The sequence below is a fragment of the Drosophila biarmipes genome, chromosome X, assembly GCF_025231255.1.
Source record: "Drosophila biarmipes strain raj3 chromosome X, RU_DBia_V1.1, whole genome shotgun sequence".
Classification (NCBI taxonomy): domain Eukaryota; kingdom Metazoa; phylum Arthropoda; class Insecta; order Diptera; family Drosophilidae; genus Drosophila; species Drosophila biarmipes.
Genome location: NC_066611.1, coordinates 14,801,858 through 14,820,760, shown reverse-complemented (window position 1 = coordinate 14,820,760; position 18,903 = coordinate 14,801,858). Strand labels below are relative to the sequence as shown.

Sequence of the window (18,903 nt, the reverse complement as noted above, 5' to 3'; positions counted from 1 at the left end):
GCGCCAACTATTAGCGAGTGGCAACGTGCGTTGGCCCGGTTAGTTAGCAGGGCTTTGGCTTTGGCTTTTGACCCTTGCCCATTGCCCGCTGGCTCCTGTCCTGCCACTGGTGTTTCGCGGTGCGAACGGGGATCAGGATCCGTATCCGGATCGAAATGGGGGCCTTCTCTCTCCGGATTAATTGCTTTATGAGCTGCAATAAAAGCCACAGCGGCTGTGGGACAACCCATTCACCCCTTCTTCTACCCCTTCTTTTACACCTTCCTATACCCCCTCCATAACCCCTTCCCTTACCCCTTCCTCCCTCGCTCGGCTGGCATTTGTGCACTGCAATTAGCAGCAAATAAAATAATTTACGATGGTAATGACCAAAAATGCCAGTACACGTGGCTGTTATATGAAGCTAACATAGTTGACCAAATGAGCAGCCGTTACCCAATCGTAATAACAACAAATTGCCATTGAAGGCAAAAAGAAGCAAAGTTTGGTCAATGAATTTGACTTGCGATTTTTCGGCTTCGCTCAATCTCAATTTTCTGGCTTATTAAAGCCCTTGGATGTTTATGGCTTGCACTGGGAAAAAAATATATTAAAATAAGAAAATACATATAAATAAATTCATATTAATATGTATATAACTGGTTTTTGGTTTTACAGAATCTTAGCAAATACTATTTTCGCATAAGAGTTGGAGCAAGTACTTTTAGGAGTTACCAAACGGAATTAGTTGAGTGAAGTTTCCACATATCTTTTCCCTTAGTGAGTGTCTGAAGGAAGGGGTTCCGAAGTCCTTCCGTTTTCTTGTCAACTTACCCCAAGTGACTGCGAGAAGCGAGAGAAATGTTTACAGCAAATGAATATGAATGAGTTGCAGCCAAGTCCAGGCTAAGCCACACACACTCACTCATTCATTCACTCATTCATTCATTCATTCACTCATTCTACTCTCTCCATTCAGCCAACTGCACTTTCTATGCCAAAGTGTTGAAAAGTTTAATAAATCACGGCCCGAAGGACTTGACCCTTAGGAGTGGGGGTCGACCCGCCGAATACCCAGCAAGTGCTCAGTGCTGCTGATTGATTGCTCGATTATTGCGATACATTAACCCCGGGCGCAACGCTCGATCGCTGTCGATATTTATCGCTCGATAGCGCAGCGGGCCGTGCCCCATGGCAGGGGTACAGTTGTGGCCACAGGAATGCTGGTGGTTTCGGTGCTCCGGGCCTGCTGTTCTCCGGATTTCTGTGGCCTGGGTGCCGGAGCATGCATAAATAAAAATGTGGCATGTTGGGTCAGAAATAGCATGACATTTTGCCAGCCGGCCGACATAAAATGGCGGCAGATACAGCACCGCTTCAGCCGGCGGTGGCATAAAACGAAATGTTTAGCAAAGGGTTGGCTCCGCAGCACCCAGGGGGCAGTGTCCCCGAGGGGGCGTGCTGGGTGGCGGTACATGTGTACATACTACACGTGAGTGGGCGAACGTCCAGTGAGCCATAAAAATCAATAAAGTCAACGCCGACGTAGCCACTCCCCCTGATTGTGTTGGCTTTGTCGGTCACCTGGTTAAGTCATCAATGGCCAGGTACGTAAGCAGGGCCGACCGCCCGCCACCCACTCAGCTTTCAGCTTAGCAAATTTAAACTGCTCAACAATTTCCCAGCTAACAAGCAGCCAAAATTCATAATCAAAACTGCCGGAAAAAGGATGGTGGAGCGGCAAAGGGCGCCAGGCAAAAACTAATCCACTTGCACTGAAAACAAAGGGGGTGACCATTAAGTAATATAATCTTAATATAATACTGAATACGAAATGAGATTCAATTTGGTTAAAACGGGTAATATTAGAAAATATTATAGTAAAAGGGGTAATCACCTTATTTAACAAATATGTTTCTAATTTATATTTGATCTAGAATTAAATAGAAAAAAATATGGGGCACTGAAAACGTAGAGGGGTTTCCATTAAGTAATATAATCTTAATAAAAAACTGAGGTCTTATAAATAGTTGACATAAAATTCTAGACGAAATGAGTTTCAATTTGGTTAAAATGTATAGTACTGGGCAATATTATAGTGAAAGTAAGGGGTAATATCCTTACTTTTTAAAAAATGTCCTAATTAATGTGTGATCAAGAACGAAATAGAAGAGTATGGGTGTCTATAATTGTATAATATTTATTTTAATAGGAACTACTAAATTGGGCTTTGTTTCATTGACTATTTTTTTTAATTTGGCATTATTGCACCATATGTATTTGCAAGTTTCTCATTTGTTTAAGGCCCCTGGGCTTTCCCACAGTGCCCCTTCGTAAGCGACCATCCTTTTGGCAAATATGTCAAAGTTCCGTGCCGGAGCAGCCCCTCATTCCGCACGCTCCACTGTCAATTGGCAATTGTACAAACATTTTTTCTCCCTTTATAATGCGATGGAGGGGCTCTGTGGCAAGTGGCACTGGCCGGAGACGAGGCTGGGGCTGGGGCTCGGGCACATGTTGGGCTCTTCATTAGCAGAAAAATGATTCAACTGGCATGCAAAAGCCCGGGCCCCAGCCCTCGCACCCTTCTGCGGCTTGTTAGTGTCCATCGCACACAAAGAGCAACAATTTCCAGCGACTGAGAGTGGATCCTTTTCTCCTTGGGTCCTTCGCCGTCCTTTTGGCCGCTTTTGCCAGCCATCTTTTTGTGCTTTTTGTTTATGCCCGTCGACCGTCGACAATTTGTTGTGCTTTTTATTAGAACAATGGACGGGGTGCCGCCGATGGGTGTGGGTGCGGGAGGAAGGTGCCGAATATGGGGATGTCCAGGCCCGTCATAAATGTTTCATAACTGTGGGTTTTTGGGGGCGCCGCGGCTGCTGCTGGCCATCGAAAAATTATTGGGGAACACTTGGCCTGCGGCCCACCGAAAAACACACCCCCTACAATAACCCCTATGTCCTACACAGCAAAAAAAAAGTATAATAGGAATTTATGAACAAATTTATTTAATTTTTGGGTTCCTCTTTAACAAGAGCACGAATGGTTATAGCTAAAAATATTTCTTATTTATCTGAATGAATTTAAAACTAAAATATTTTTATAAATATTATATTTAATACTTTTTAAGATAAGAAAAAAATTAACCTGAAAGTTATAGTGAAAGTTAATAATCTGAGAGAGATAACCCAAGAGTAACAGGGTTTTCTCTCCCAATTATCACCACAAAATGCTCACTTATTTTCTCCAGTGCAGCCTGCCCCTTGTTAGGGTTATTTCTATGCAAATCGTTTGTCTTGCACCGCCTGTCAGCGCTGGAAAAAGCAAACCCAGTGGCTCCCCGGCGCAGTGGCTATTGACTGGGGCCTGACCCTCCATTAACAATTCAGGGGCCGGCCGAAAGTACAGTATGTTTATGGCCGCTTAGAGGCAGGGATTTAAGTTTACCCAAAAATAAATACACACTTCAGTGTTGGCAGCAAGAGACATTGAAGGGTTTCTGCCCCTAACTCTGAGTAATTTCATTTTACCAGCCTTATGCCCGGCACTTTAAGGCCCGGCAAAACCTCTTTTGTCATTAGTTAAACTCACCCAGCTGAATCGGCGAGGAAATAATTATAAAGTAATTTTCTCCGCAACATCTGCAGTGTCCCCGAAGACACTTCCCCACTAATGCCGAAACATTTTACAGTCAATTGATTGGTGGAGACCAGGCGAGGACCTTGTACTTCTGCCAGTCGATTTGGCCAGTCGATTACTTTTGACTGCCACTGTCGCCGGTGACAGTGACAGTGGCCCACAAAAGTGCGCTGCTGCGGCGGACAGTTTTGAATATGGCGCCTGGGCTCGGGCTGGGGCTCGTGCTCGTTGGGAAATATGCTGGGGAAATACATAAATTGAGCGCATAAAAATCAATTTGCCGTAACCGCAGCGAGGCAAATAAACTGGGCCCAAAACTGAAGGGGCTTGTGGGTTTTTTTTGGGCTGGTTTGGCCGGGAAATGTATCTGGTTATGCTGCGGATCTGGCTGCGGATGCCCCAACGCATGTGGCTGCATAAAGAACCGGCGGAACCCCGCTTATTTGCACACTTTCCTGCTGCTTTGCATACTGGCCACGACTCCGGCTCTTTCGCAGCCAAAGTGTTTGTGTTAATAACCTATTAATGCCCGCAGCGGCAGCCCGAATCAATGCACCGAAGTCCCCTCGAACACCTAAAGGTCCAATCAAATTTATGCGAGCTCAGTGAGTGTAATCTGGCCCAAAATGATTTACGCCCTTCGGATATGCCTTGCCGGCCCCTTGGGCACTGAGAAAAATATTCTATCAATCAGTAAATTCAAGTGGTTGCCTATAAAACCCTTCTTATATATGAAAAGGTCTGAGTTTAACCCTTTTTTGGTACCTTTTCTTGACCTCTTTAGTGTGATTTTTCCACCGTGCACTCATAGCTCGCAAATAAGAGGTTGCAGGAGCCCAACCAACTTGTAATAGTCGTAATAATAGCAATAATGATTTGCACAACCCTTTCGGCTTTTGTCGATTTTACTGCTCAATTTGATGACCAGCCAGGGGGAAGAGCCAGTGCCAAGGAGGCAGTGCCACACTCGCATCCGCATCCGGGGTCCAGGGTCCAGGCTCCAGGATCCAGAAGCCGAGTGCCCAGAATCCAGAATCCAGGGAACATAAAAGTCAATTGTCTGCAACAAATTGAACATTTTTGTAGCAGCTCCCACTCGGGTTCAATACATTAAGTTGCAGTAGCAGGTTGGTATCGAGATGGGGGTGGAGTTGGAGTTGGAATTGGAGGTGGTGGTTTCTGGCCCGGAGGTTGGGGCTTCTCTTACTTTCGATGAGGAACATATAAGGAAATCACAGGAGTGACATTATTATACCAAGGTCCGTAGGCTATTACGTTCCTCTCAGGTTTACTTACGGCCTTTCCATCATTAATGTCTTATAAGTAGTCCTGTAGAGTTTCTTCTGTGCTATCAAATATTATAAGACATCAAATGTACTTCAAAGCTGTTTAAAATTAGTTAAAAAAGATGGCATATGCCTTGGCAAACAAATATAGTTTAATAAGTTAAATTAATGCATATATCATTAGAGGCATGAGGCTACGATTTTCTGGTAATTCTATATGGCTCATAAGAATGACTTCTAATAATTCGAAAAGTTTTAGGAAAGGTCATTTAAACTTTCTTGTTAAATATCTAAGTTTCTTAAATAAAATTTAGAAATATCCTTAAAAAATTCTCATTAGAAATGATCAATTAAATGGTATTTATTTATAATAACAAACATTTTTGTAATATAACATAATAATATTGTTGTGTTAAGGAATAATATATATAAATATAATTGCCACATTTCCAGTTTTCAAAAATATGATTACATTTTGTACTAAAACTATGAAAATAAAGCACATAATATTAATAATATTAAAATTAAACTTAAAGGCTAGACATCCCTTTCCTATTTAACTGTTCCATTAAGTTTTTAAATATCTCTATATTTTGTTTAACAACTCAACCAACAAAGGGTTTAATCCACGGAAATAACATATATGTTTCTAAACAACCAAGTTCCTCAGCAAAAATTCAACTTAAAGCCCCCTCCTTAATTGACCGATTCGCAGTCGTGCGATTCAATATCTTCTGGAACGCTGCCCCTGATGCAATATCGGATTCTCGCGAGCTTGTTCCCCCGTGCTGATCAAATTTTCCCCTGTTAATGGATTGCAAACTGGTGGCGTCGAAGAGGCGTCCGGAAAAAGGGAGGAAAACACCAGCCGCACCCAGGGATATGCGCATTCATTGGGGCGCGTTGGTCCGTTGGGCCGGCGGGTGCGAAAGGTCATGGGATTCGGACACCTTTTGGGTTTTCGCTCGACGAGGGGCGGGGCGAAACCGATTTTGAATTTTTCATGCTCGGCATCGATTTCGGTTGGGCACTGGCAACCGGACTTGATTTAGTCTTTGATGCCCAAACTCATTGCAATGCATTCGACTGCAAACTCCGGCAAACCACACTCTCGAGTCCCAGCGCCGAAACCGAAACCGAGACCGAATCTGGATGCCAGTTTTCGGAGGCGGAGGCCCACCCCCATGGCCAGCAATTTGTGCGGCAAATGGAGCAGCTGGTCGGAGTGGATTCCGGACGCTGAGCTGCTCTCAGCCGCACTGAGCCCATTGAGGAGGGGGCCGGAGAAGCCCAAGCCCAAGACCAAGTCCAAGTCCAACTCGCAGCCCAGGGCCCCGAGTACTTGGCCCGTGTTGCGGCAATAGTTGGTCAAATTAGTTGCACACTCGCCCTCGACACACAAAGTGAAAGTTTTTCGGCTTTGCGCCCGAGCTGCGCCTTTGTGCCCGGCCAACAAGTCTATTAGCCAAATTGTAATTGCTGGCCTAATCCACAGACTCTGCTCTGCTCCGCCCCCAGTCGAATGTCGACTGTCGAATGTGGAATATCGATGTTGGGCACATGTTTGCCCAGGTTTCATTATTGTGCAAATGCGCTTCCGACCACTGGCCTTGGTCAGCCAAGCCCACCTGCCAGGTACACGGCCACCTCCTCCACCCAGCCTTGCTTTTGTTTTTCCCCACTTTCTAGCCTTGGGACTGCCCTGCCGCAAGGGACAAAACAAGGCCCCCAAAAAGGCATACTTTAAAAAAGCTTTAAATTCCGAACTAAATATTAGATATGTAGCAGCGGATAATCTGTTTGAAATAACCTAATATTCTTTGATATTATAGAAAAGCATGTGCAATTAAATATGACAATTATCCCCTGAATTGTATTCAGCACAGGCATATTAAATTGAGCTAAGCGCCTTCGCTTCAGCAATTACTAAGTGAATAATTTTGATTAGGCCTTATTAGCACACAAACAACAAACAAATTAAATCATTTTCAGTTGAGTATTTCCAATAATCCAATCAGGATTAAATTTTTTTAAGCCTAACTTTATTTTGTTATAATAATAACAACTACTTTCGAACAGAAAATTAAAGCTATTTACCTTAAATTGCCTTACAATTTTGCTTTAACACCAGATAGATTATTTAAAATTTAATTTAAATTTAAATTATTACAAATTATTTTTATAAAACTTTAAATAAAATTCTTTAATTTAATTTTTCTATGATATTCTGGTTAGTAAATGCCAACAACAGTGGTTTAATTTAAAAGAATAAATAGTTGTTTTTAAGAAACATTCATTCAATAATTTAAATTAAATAACTAAATAATAAACTTTTATTTAATAATTTTAATAAAATAATTAGTATTTAAAAGCTCTTCATTTAATCATTTGTTAAATACTTTATTTGCTAGCACCATAGATTGCATTTTAAGAGAAAAACTATTTCCATTTATTCAATATATAAAATATATTATATCATTTAAATATTTGTATATTATATATTTCATATTAAATAATATATTTAAAGGCTTATTATTTAAGAAGCATTCTTGTCCCCGCATTCCTTTGCATAAAAAGTCGTTTAAAAATGATTGTTTTTTCACGTGGCAGAAGGTTGTGTCGAGGTCGTCTAGGTAATTGCACCCCGCGGCCCCCGCAGCTGTGGCTGGCGAGTTGTAATTTGCATTAAGTGTTGGCACACTACCCTCCAAAAAACCCCCTTGAAGAACCCCCCTCGAAACCCCACTGCCATCCGTCCAGCGCGTCGCACGCACTCGCAATTGGACCCGCCAGCAGCCGTTACGTATACGCCGCGTTGTCGGCGGCTTGCAACTGTTTTTCCACCCCACTTACGTGGCGGCTTTTTGTGTTTGAGCCGCTTTTAGCACACCGCAGCCACCCAGCCCCTGCCCTCTCCCGACGCCCCTGCCGCCCGGCTGCTGCAAAAGGGCTATTATAACTTTGTCGTGCCAGAAGCCAAGCCAAAGTAATATACTTTAGCACATGGAGTGTCCAGAAAACAAAGTTCGGAGAGCGGGTGGGGCTGAGCTGGCAGCATATCAAAGAGTTTTATTTTAGTTGCTTGTCAGGGATTTAATTAAGTGCAGCTATGCCATAAATATTAAGTGCAAGAAGAATGCAGCTGCAATTTCCGCAAATTTAATTTCATATTTCCACCCGCCGCAGAGCCGCATTTCAGGCATAGTCAGCCGACTCGCAGGTGGGCCCGATCCCCACTGCCTCTCACTGCACGAAAAACCAGGGGCCTCAAATTTGGCACACATAATTGAATTTGTCAATTGGGAAATGAACGGAAATTCTGGGCAATTTTGTTACACTTTATTATGCACAATAAATAGTTGGGGTAGCTAAAAATCCATAATAAAGTGCAGTATACAGGGTTGATTTCCGATTTATCGATCAGCACCCTTTCCACATAAATGTCTTGGTACTGTTTTTGTAAGTCAGTGCAATGATGGGACTCTATAGATTTTTTAGGCATCCTGATTTGGCATTTTTTATTTTTGTTTTTAATAAAAAGTTACGCTAGCCAAAAATCTATAATAAATTCTAATATACAGGGTAGATCTCCAATTTATTGATAGGCATCCTTTCCACATTAATATCTTTACATTTCTTGTTTAAAGCAGTGTAAGGAAAGGGATGTTTTAGTTTGTTGGTGCCCTAATAAGTACTTAAGGCAATTCATTATATATTTTATATAGGTACCTAAAAGTCTATTATAAAGTATAAAATGTACAGTGTTGATTTTAGATGTATCGATAAATTCTTTTTCCAAATCTATGTCCTAGTATTCATTTTGCCAGGCCGTGTTTCTTTTATTTTTCACTCGTGTCCATTGTTTCATAATATTTGTTTAGATATTTATCTATTTGTTACGGTAGCTAGAAACTTTATTTAAATATAAACTACAGGGTAGATTTCCAATTTATCGATAGGCTCTTTTCGCTTTTATTTTGTAAACCAGTGTAATGAAAGGGCTCTTTCGACTGTTTTTTGGGCCCCTGCCAATTGCTTAGCTGGCAAAGTGGCAATTCATTGAGGTGGCACGCCAATATTTGCCACATTGTTAAAAACCGTACTGCGCATAAACAAATGAAATACGACGATGGTCAACAGCCCGAAAAGCCATCCGCATATATCGCCAAATACATTCCCATTTGTTGCGTGAATGGCCGGCACACGAGGCCAATTTTCGGCATATTGGCAAATGCCCAGCTCCCTCGCATATACTCGTATATATTAATTACAATATTTTTCCGACATGGCGACGATGTGTGTGCGTGTGTGAAACGTCCTGTGAAAATGGGGAAAATGTGTGCATGGGTGCGTATAATTGTAATCTTGAATGCCAAATCGCCGGCAATTGTAATTCGTAATTGAATTTAGCTGCGTGAATTTATGGCACTACAATTAAAAAACAATTTGACGGCCGATGAGGAATAGCAATTGCCCTTGGGCGGTGGCAAATATTTGGCCAAATATTTTCGGTTCGACTGAAGTTTGGCAACGAGGCACGTGCCACAGAATTTCACTTCGATCCTGTTTTGGATGGTATTTTAAGGAGGTGGCGGCTAAGCAGGGGGTTAACCAGCGGTTTTTTGGGGGGTGGGTTGACACCAGGATAGCAACTGGGACTGTTCAACTGGCTGCCGATAAACTTGGCAAGACCAAAGTTTCGGTTATTGTTATGACAACACTCGATGTTCTTGCGGCTGCATCCGTGCTGGGAAAGTCGCAAAGTACAAACACATTTGGGTATCCTTTATGGAGCAGGTTTACCCTGTTTAGGCTTGCATTTTGAATACTAAGTTGTTCTTTTATTTATTTTTATTAATTTAATTTGAATATCCTACTGGCTAGATTAATAGGAAAACCTAAATTAAAGACAAGAAAAAAAATTGGAAAATTGAATAGAGCAAGAAAAACTTACATATAATTCGATTTAAGCATAAATAAAATATTAAATATTAAATTATCAGATAGAAAAATAAGTAAATATAATAAAGTTATTTCAAGTACTTTAATAATGCTTTTTATTTCATTTTGTATTTAGATACAATTCATGTTTTATACGACTAAATGGCAACAAATTAAATTCTCAAGTTAAAAGATTTTTTATTTAGTTCTGGAATTCCTGTATCAATTTGTGAGATACAGTTGAAAATATTTAAGTATGAAAAAATCATGTTATAAAAACACCAATTTATTTAAAGCAATATTGTTTTACTTTGCCAATTATAATTAGTGCTTTTTTTCGTACCTTGTAGCAAGTAAATAAAAAGTAAAACCCTTCCCATCCAAATTATTTTCCCCATTATGAATACCTATGTGGCTCTATAACGAAATTCTTAAAGCCAGAACTAAGTGTATTTAAAATACCAACGTAGGTAGAACTTTGTCGGTTATATTTTGCGCTATTCCCCTGTATCAGGTAAACAAAAAGTTAAGGCTTTTCCATCTGAATCCCCTGCCCCCGCCTGATTCCTATGTGCCTCTGAGGGCAATATCGGCTATTGAAATATGCCAGCGGCAAACTTTCGCCAGGCACTGTGTTTCGGCCAGAAACTTTGCCCAGTAACTGTTACTGCCGCCCGCTTTGTTCTCCGGGATTAGCTGTCAGGCAATGTCGTGCGAATTGCCCCGACTTATGCAGAATTCTGGGCAATAACGAGAATGCAGCGGAAGCCGATTAGGGGGGCACGGGCCCCAAGTTCTTCTGGGGGGACGGGGGCTTTGTTACGTAATTAGAGTCTGGCTGGGAGCAGAGCGTTCCAGCTGTTGCCGCATTTCACTGGCCATTCTTTGCTTATCTGCGGCTCTTGAGTTTGTCAAAAGCAATTGTTTGACTTGACTTGACCGGGCCCACAGAAACACAAAAACACACAGGCACACACCCATCGGGGCGAGCACAATGGCCAGTAGTGCCAAAAACCGGAACAAAGAGCTCCAGCAGCGTCACACTCAAAAAACCATTTCGGCACTATAATTACTTCAAATGGACTAGGAAATAGAATGCCCCCAAAAAGTTACATCTCAAGATTACCATAGGGTTTAATATTTCGACTTAAAGTTAAGTTTTTCTTCACAGGTTTCAAATATGAAAGCTATGCCAAGCATCTTCTTCAGAGAATTACACTTAAGAAAGGGCTAATTTATTGCTCCCACTTACACCAGACTTTTCTTTAAATGTAACCTTAAGTTAAGATCATGTCAAATTTATTTCTTACTTATCCAGATTTTTATTCTTAGGACTGCAGATCTAAAAGCTAAGCATCTTTCCCAAAGAATTACGTTTTTGGACTTCAAACATAATAAAAAGCTAAGCTACTGCTACACTTAGAATAGGCTTGGCTTTAAATTTAACCCCAAGTTAATTTCATGTCAAATTTAATTCTTACTTATTCAGGTTTTTATTCAAAGAGGTATATTCATAATTAGTTTTTTCCTCAAAGTATTACAATTTTGTAATTCTACATCAAGTTCCTTCACTAAACTTGACTTTAAATTTAACCCTAAGTTAACATCATGTCAAATACATAATACAGCAATTGGTAAATATTTGTAAACACATTTTTAACTTAAATAATGAAAAAGATGTCTGCAAAAACCAATGAAACATTTATTAGTCCTTTTTTAATTTATAAATAGATTATTTGTATAAAATGATAATTTTTTCGAGTGCATTGGAGCAACGGCAGCAGCATTTGACGCCATTTGTTTTACTTCGCTGACCACAAATAACCATGGCCCGATGTTGTGCTGTTTTGGCCAGCTTGCTGCCCCAGTTCGTGGTCCAAACATTTTCCAGTTGCCGTCGTCGCGCTTCCAACCGTTTGTTGTTTGGCCCCCCGGCCCCGGCGATGGGTGTTGGTCCCCCCGGGGGTACTGGTCAGCCGGAGTCCCACTAGTAGTCCCCCAGCCAGCCCAGCCATCCCAGCCCCAACCCACTCGCACTTCGACAGTGAGTTATGTTGTACATATGAGCCCCAAGGAAATGCAGCGCCTGCAGCGCGGCAGCAACATCAGCGGCAAAGCAGCAACATCAGCAGGCGGCAGCCAGCAGTAATGGCATCAGCAACATCGCACTGACAAGTGCTCGAGTCCAGTGCAGCTGCTGCGATTCCCGAATATTTGTGTCTTTGCCGCAGAGTCCCAGTCCCAGCTTTAATTCAGTGGTTCGCCCTATCAACAGATTAGATATTAAAGTTACGACTGGTTTTCTGATTAGGTCATGAAAAAACTTTCAGATAAACTACTCGTATCTCTCTATTTGGTCATATTGGTCTATTAGTTGGTTAGATATTTCTATATGGCCAACAAACCATAAACCAGCTAATCAAAAAAAAAATACATCTTTAATTGCGGTTTTCAAACATTTTTCACTATATTTTTGTTAACTATATATATTTTACACTATATTTATTTTTTATTATGTTTATTATCTATATATATTTAATTTTCTATATTTGTTTTTCACAATATTCATTTTTCACTATATTTATTTTTTACTAAATTTATTATTCACTATAATTTTCACTATTTTTATTTTTTACTATACATATTTTTCACTTTATTTATTTTTCACTTTGTTGATTTTTTACTATATTTATTTTTTATTATATTTGTTATCTATATATATTTATTTTTCACAGTATTAATTTTTCACTATACTAATTTTTTGTATATTTATTGTTCATATTATTTTTTTTACCCTATATTTATTTTTTACGATATTTTATGTATTTTTTAAATTTATTAAAATAATAATTTTTATTTTACATCCATGTTACTATTTTCTTTTCTAATTGAATTGTATTTCCAGAGAAGTACTTATTATTTATATTTTTTTTAAATATTTTTCTTAGTAATTGCATATGCCAAACTTTTCCTTTTCCGCTAATTAGTTTTTAGATCTCATATGCAAATCCTCCGCCAGTTGGCTAAGATGACCCTTGGCCAAACTGAGTGAAACCAGAGTGTGCGTCTATTAACGCCGTCAACCATCAAGCGCAGCAATGCCATCACCATGCTGGGTTCCATTCCCAGTACCGCTGCCATTTCCGTTGCCACTGTCAGGGCCGTATTCATTATCGTTTTCAGCCCGGTCAGCGAGGCTGGAAAAGTTGATGGGCCGGGCGGCCAAATGGCAGCCAAGTGCCAAGTGGCGAAAGCAGAGTGGCAGGAGCAGAGGGACGAGCTGGGGCCGCAGGACGAAGGTATTAAGTGCTGAGCCAGCTGCCTCCCGACGGCTGAAAGCAATGGACCGCCGCTCCGGCTGGCCATCTAATTCTCAGCTCCTTGTCGCCGCACCACAACAATCAAGTGGCATGATTGCTAAACAGCATAATGCCATTTAGTGCCACAACAAGCGGCAGAGTCGCGTTGCAGCAGTGCTGTTCCGGCGGGATTGCTGACTCACAGGGGTCATCTTTGAAAACAAATATAAAGGGCGCCTGCTTTAAATGCAGTAAAATATATTTTTTAAATTTTTTTGGGGCCATCTTAGATACTTAGTGTTAATGTAGTCCCCTATTAGAATATTGAGGCTCTAACTCCAAAGGTTCGGAAACTGGACTGACCTTCAGCCTTTAAATTTATTTTACATCTTATGACTGATTTTTTCCCGCTAAAAAATATTCTAAAAGTGTCTGGATAAAAGCTGGCCTGGCTGCACTGGCCGAGTGGTCCAAACTCCTTTCTTCTGGGCGAAACTTCACCCGCATTCGCATTCATGGGCCCCGCACAATATGCTAAACGCCCAGGCATCGGAGAGCGTGGAAAACAGGGAAAAGTCGCGGGAAAGCAGGGAAAGTGCGAAGGAGCCGCTGCTCCGGAGCCAATGCAATCATAATTTTAACTACTTTAGTTTTATTCCACCCCCAGCCAGCGGGGGCAGCGGCAGCTCCTGCACTTAGTTCTATTATCCTGGCGCTTTGTTCGCGCGCCCGGCGCCCTCGTCCCTTGCGCCGACTTTCTTTTTCCTAATTTCGCGTGGCCACAATAAAAAGCCAATGGCATGGGGCGCCAGCGACAGACGGGAGTCGATGTGAGAATGAAAATATAAATTGCCTTTGTGCACTGCGCAAAATTGCCCCCCAGTTATGGCAGTCAGCGCCGAGGGGCCTGCCATCGCGAAAATGAAACGAGGGGAGGGGTAATGCTGCGGCAGGGTATGGGCAAACATTAATGTCAAGTGAAAACCAGCTTTAAAATAGGGGAAAACCGAGATAGAAACTCTATTAATAGCTGCAACAAGTTGTGGTTTAGTATGCTAAAATGATTGCAATTTGTCAAAGGAAAATATTAATGAAAACTCCAAAAGTATATTTTAAAATTAAGAAAACCAAAGAAAGCCGTTTAAAAAATATCCCATTCAATTTTATTGAGCATTTTTGACAAACTTCTCTGGGAATACATTTGATAAAAAAGATTAGCTTTTAATTTTTTTAAAATTAATTTTAAGTTTTTTAGTTTAATTAAATGGTATGTTTTTTTTAATTAATATCTTAACATATTAAATTTTGCTTTATTTTACATTAAGTGGTAAATATTTAGAGCCATTTTCTTGACAAACATATTTCTGTAGAACGAAGGTGCGACTAAAGTGAAGCCTAGTTAAATAAAAATTAAATTAATTACAAAGTCAGTACCCCCTGGCTGGGAGAGTGTTCGAAATGGATCTTAAGCTGACCTGAATTATTACCATAACTACTTTTTCGCCCCTGCAACAGCTGAGCAAGCAGCCGAGGCGAATTTCAATCCGTTTGTGGAAAGCTTTTTGTGGCTTCATTAGCGCCTCGCCGGCGACCCAGTGGGCCAGGGATCGGGGATTGGGACACGGACTGGCACTCGCACTCGCACTCGGACTCGGACCAGGAGTGGAAATGGAAGTGAAAATAGGACTGGGACCCGGGGCTTTGATTAACACTAACAACAGCCAGCCGGGGGCGGTGCGGGCGGCACAAAGCCAGGGCTTTGGGCAGCGAGAAGCGCAATCAAGGCGTATGGATTTTAATTAATTTCCCCTGCTGCAGCGTTTTTAATTAAAAAACTTGAGCGTGACCGGCGAGGGCGTTTAGTGGCGGGCATGTCAAATGCAATTTGCCAGCGTCCTTGTCCATTGTAGGCTCTGGTTTCGCCTGCATTCTTGGGCGAATCTTTGGTGTTATACAGGAGGTGTGCTCATTGAACGCATTTTATTTTAGGGCTCCAATGTTATTTTATCATTTTATTGTCATCTTAATAGAACTAGGAATGTTTTTAGCAATACTTTGATTGTTTCCTTTTGGAGATTTCCACAAGCCGCAGTCCAAAAACAAAGAGGGGTACTGTGGTTTTTAACTAAACATTTATAGAATAAAAACTTAATTAATGAAACTATGTATAGGCATATACAAATAAAAATTTCATAATAAAACTAAATATAAATAATTTAGTATTCAAAAAATATAATTTAAAATGCATAATTTAATATATAAATATTTTGAATGAGTTAGGTATTTGATAAGACATTTATCATACATAAAATCCTCTTAGGTACCTACAATAGTTCTTATAATTTAAAATTTATATATTTACAGTTAAATATATTTGAATATATATATTAAATATATATTTAGCTGCCAGATTATTCCTATATTTGGAATTTTGCCATGCACAACTTTTTTAAAGAACCCAAAAACTGATTCTAACCATCTCTTTTATTCATATTTCAGTTTTGGACTGCCAGGTGGGCGACTGGGGCGCCTGGAGCGAGTGTGACAAGAGCTGCGGCACTGGGATGATGACGCGGAACCGCCAGGTCCTGCAGGCGGCCCAAAACGGAGGCAAGCACTGCCCCACCTTGCAGCAGAAGCGCAGCTGCCAGGGATACCGCTGCCACGGACACCACGACAAGAAGATTCTGCACGGTGAGTAGCAGTCCTTGACAAAGAATCAGAGTTATCTTCATCAGAACTACTCGATTATTACTTGAAAACTCCCTTTGACCCAATGAAAATTAAGCAAAAAATGTATATTATGAGTTACTACTATAAAAGAAAGTACGTCAAGGCAACTGGTTAGTGAAAATGATATGTACCTATAGTTCTTTATAGTATTTATCTATATGAAAGAATGATTAACAAAAAATATAGTTCTCTAAATTCTTTAAACATATGATCAAATAATAAATAAACTGCAAGGAAACAATATTTTAAACGTTCCTGGCTATTAAAAAACTTGAAATATAGTTATTATAGTATGGTATTTCTAAGGCTTCCGCTTGTAAAGTATATATTTCCCTAGTTCTCTTGACTATCTACATTTTTTCACAACCAACTTAATATTTTCCTTTCCAAGTTGCCACTTACATGGGCTGCAACATTGTGGCCAAAATGAAATTAAGCCAAGCTCCGCCACTCCCCCCCCCCCCCCACCTTTAGACGTCATAAACACGCTGATTTGATCATGCCGCCACCCCTGACCCCCGCCTGCTGCAGGAGTTGCAGGACATCTTTTGTCCCGACTCGACGTGGGGCAAAAAGCTTTCGCTTTGCACCTAAACCAGACTAAGTAGACTGACAGCGGCATCAAAGACCTCCGATGCACTTCATCCGCAGCCATTGTTTTTGCGCTGCCTTTGCGGGCGGTTGGCGTTGTCTGCGGAAAGTTGAAACCCTTTCAAATTGCCTTTTGCATTCGCACGGGGGAAACACGGTGGCCATCAATTCCGTGTCGTAAACCCAGTTTAGTGCATATTTTCATGGCCTAAAAGTGCTTCGGGCTGAACTACTAATTTTATTAAGCCGGACACGGACATGTCTCGGTTTTAAAGTGGCTAGAAAACAAATTTATATTGGAAAAACTAACTAAAAAAATATTTATTATATTTTAAATTCGTAGAAAACATGATTAGTTCTTAAAAAATAAAAGTACTTTTTAAAATGGCTCGGAAAAGTCTGTAAAATATTTGCATATTCTTTAAATCTATTAAAATAACAAATAAATCAGTAATAACACCAAATTTCTCTGCGAACCCTTTCCATTTTTGTTTTTATTTATATAAAATTAAATCTAAATTTCTGGGCTATTTCTCCCTGTGTATTTGCTCTGCCAAAAGCCAAAGCAAAAACGGATCTGCCAAACTCCAAACAAGAAAGCCAGAGTACGTGAAAGAAAGCTGCAGCAGCATCTGCAGGAGAAAGGGCGGGGAAAGTGGCAGGCGGATTGGGAAAACAGGCGGCAAAAAATGCCATAGTTCCAACTCCCCCTCGCCCCGCGGTCCAAAGCAATTTTCTGCAAGTGGCTGACATAAAAGCCATATTATATTTGGCTAAGTGTCACCGCCGGCTTAAAAACACACAGACAAAGGGGGATCGGGAGCTGGGGGGCGGTGGGCGGTGGGAAAACTATTAAAATATCGCTGCGAAAGTTTTTGTTTATGTTTTGGGTCGCCTGCGCTCCATTAGCCTTGGACGTGCCCTCCCACTCGCCCGCCGCCGCCCACTTGGCCACCCACTCTGCCACCCACTTGGCCACCCACTCTGCCACCCACATTGCCTCCCCCCCATGTTTGGATTTAGTTTCGCCTTCTGGTTGGCCCGCTTTTTTCCTGTGCCCGGCACATGTGTGTGCCGCACAACTCTTTAAGCGTTTAATTAAAACTTTGATTGCTGCCATTAAAATATTATTTAACCGCATGCAGAAGCAGAAGAATGGAGCTGCCAGCATGGGTGAATGCGTCTGATTGGCGGCGGAAGCAGGTGAAAAAGGTGTAATTAATTGGAGCGAGATTGGAGCAACATTGTTAGACGCTGGCGGGGGAAATCTGCACAGCAACATCCACTTTATATATACCTTATAAGGTCGGCTATTCGCAAGACCTGGGAGCAAATTTCATTTGAGGAGTTGAGAGAATCAGAATAAAAGTGGTTTTTATACCGTAAAACGAGAATATATTCTTCGATAATTTAGAACTATCAGGAACTAAAGATTACATACTATTCATACTTTATTTTTATATTTCTTGATTGTAATATGTTTTACAATTGACATTTTTATATTAAGAGTTTACTTTTTTAAAGTACTAAATTATAAATCAAAGATTCTGTACTTCATCCTCTAAATACCTACACTTTACAGGAGTATATTTTATACTTTACTTTACTTTATGGAATTTGATATAAATAGATTATTAGGTGGTCAATATATATTTTGCCTTTCTTACTATGAATTTATGAATAGAAAATATTTTATAAAAATGTTATAGCATTAACAAAGTAAAACAAAACTGCAGTCGCATTTTATATCCCCTAGATAAAAACACATATCTCAGGGACATAAAATGTAGCTACAAGTTATTTATCCTATTATTATATACACATATATAAATGCAAATAAAAACTGGACAAAATTATTATCGCAAATTACATTCCCCCATCGAAATGGCGGCAACCGAATTTCGGAAACTGAGCTGTTCATTAAATTCGATGTTGTTTTAAGGCCAAAATCGCTTCCATATAATTACATATTTAATTAAAATTATAATTAGAAAAGGACGCGCGAGAATGGCGAATTAATTGGGGGAATTTATTAAAAATACTCTGTGCAATCGGAAGTTTTTAGTCGCAATTGAATGCTAATATTAGTTGTTTCCAATGAAATGAAAATGATTATAAAACAAATGTATAATCGAGTAGTTTTTGGGGAATTTCAATGAAGGAGGGGTCAATTAAAATTCCGATTTAGAAATCGGTTTGCTGGCGCAAATTCATAATGTTTTTGCATGAGCCTAACATAAAATTGACCTGACAAGACAAGGCTTATGCGAAACAAGGCACGAATCCCCGCTAACGGGCGTTGTAGCTGCGGAACGGCCCAAATCGGAGCCGACAAGATAGCCCTGCCAGCGCATTCCACCTGTTTCATAATTGGTCCGCAATTATGTGTATCCCGGCACACAGATACAGATACATTTGCGGTGTCCTCGGCTCCT

At 40.5% G+C, this 18,903-nt stretch overlaps 1 protein-coding gene across 2 annotated transcripts in view; it reads left to right on the top strand.

Annotated features, from left to right (window-relative positions):
* LOC108025912 (uncharacterized protein DDB_G0284311) overlaps positions 1 to 18,903 on the top strand; it is a 97,346-nt gene that overhangs the window by 58,654 nt on the left and 19,789 nt on the right. For both annotated transcript variants that reach the window (XM_050889512.1, XM_017096597.3), the window contains exon 3: positions 15,644 to 15,838. In XM_050889512.1, coding sequence (XP_050745469.1) covers positions 15,709 to 15,838 — 130 coding nt within the window. In that variant the 5' untranslated portion in view covers positions 15,644 to 15,708. The remainder of the gene's footprint in view (positions 1 to 15,643; positions 15,839 to 18,903) is intronic.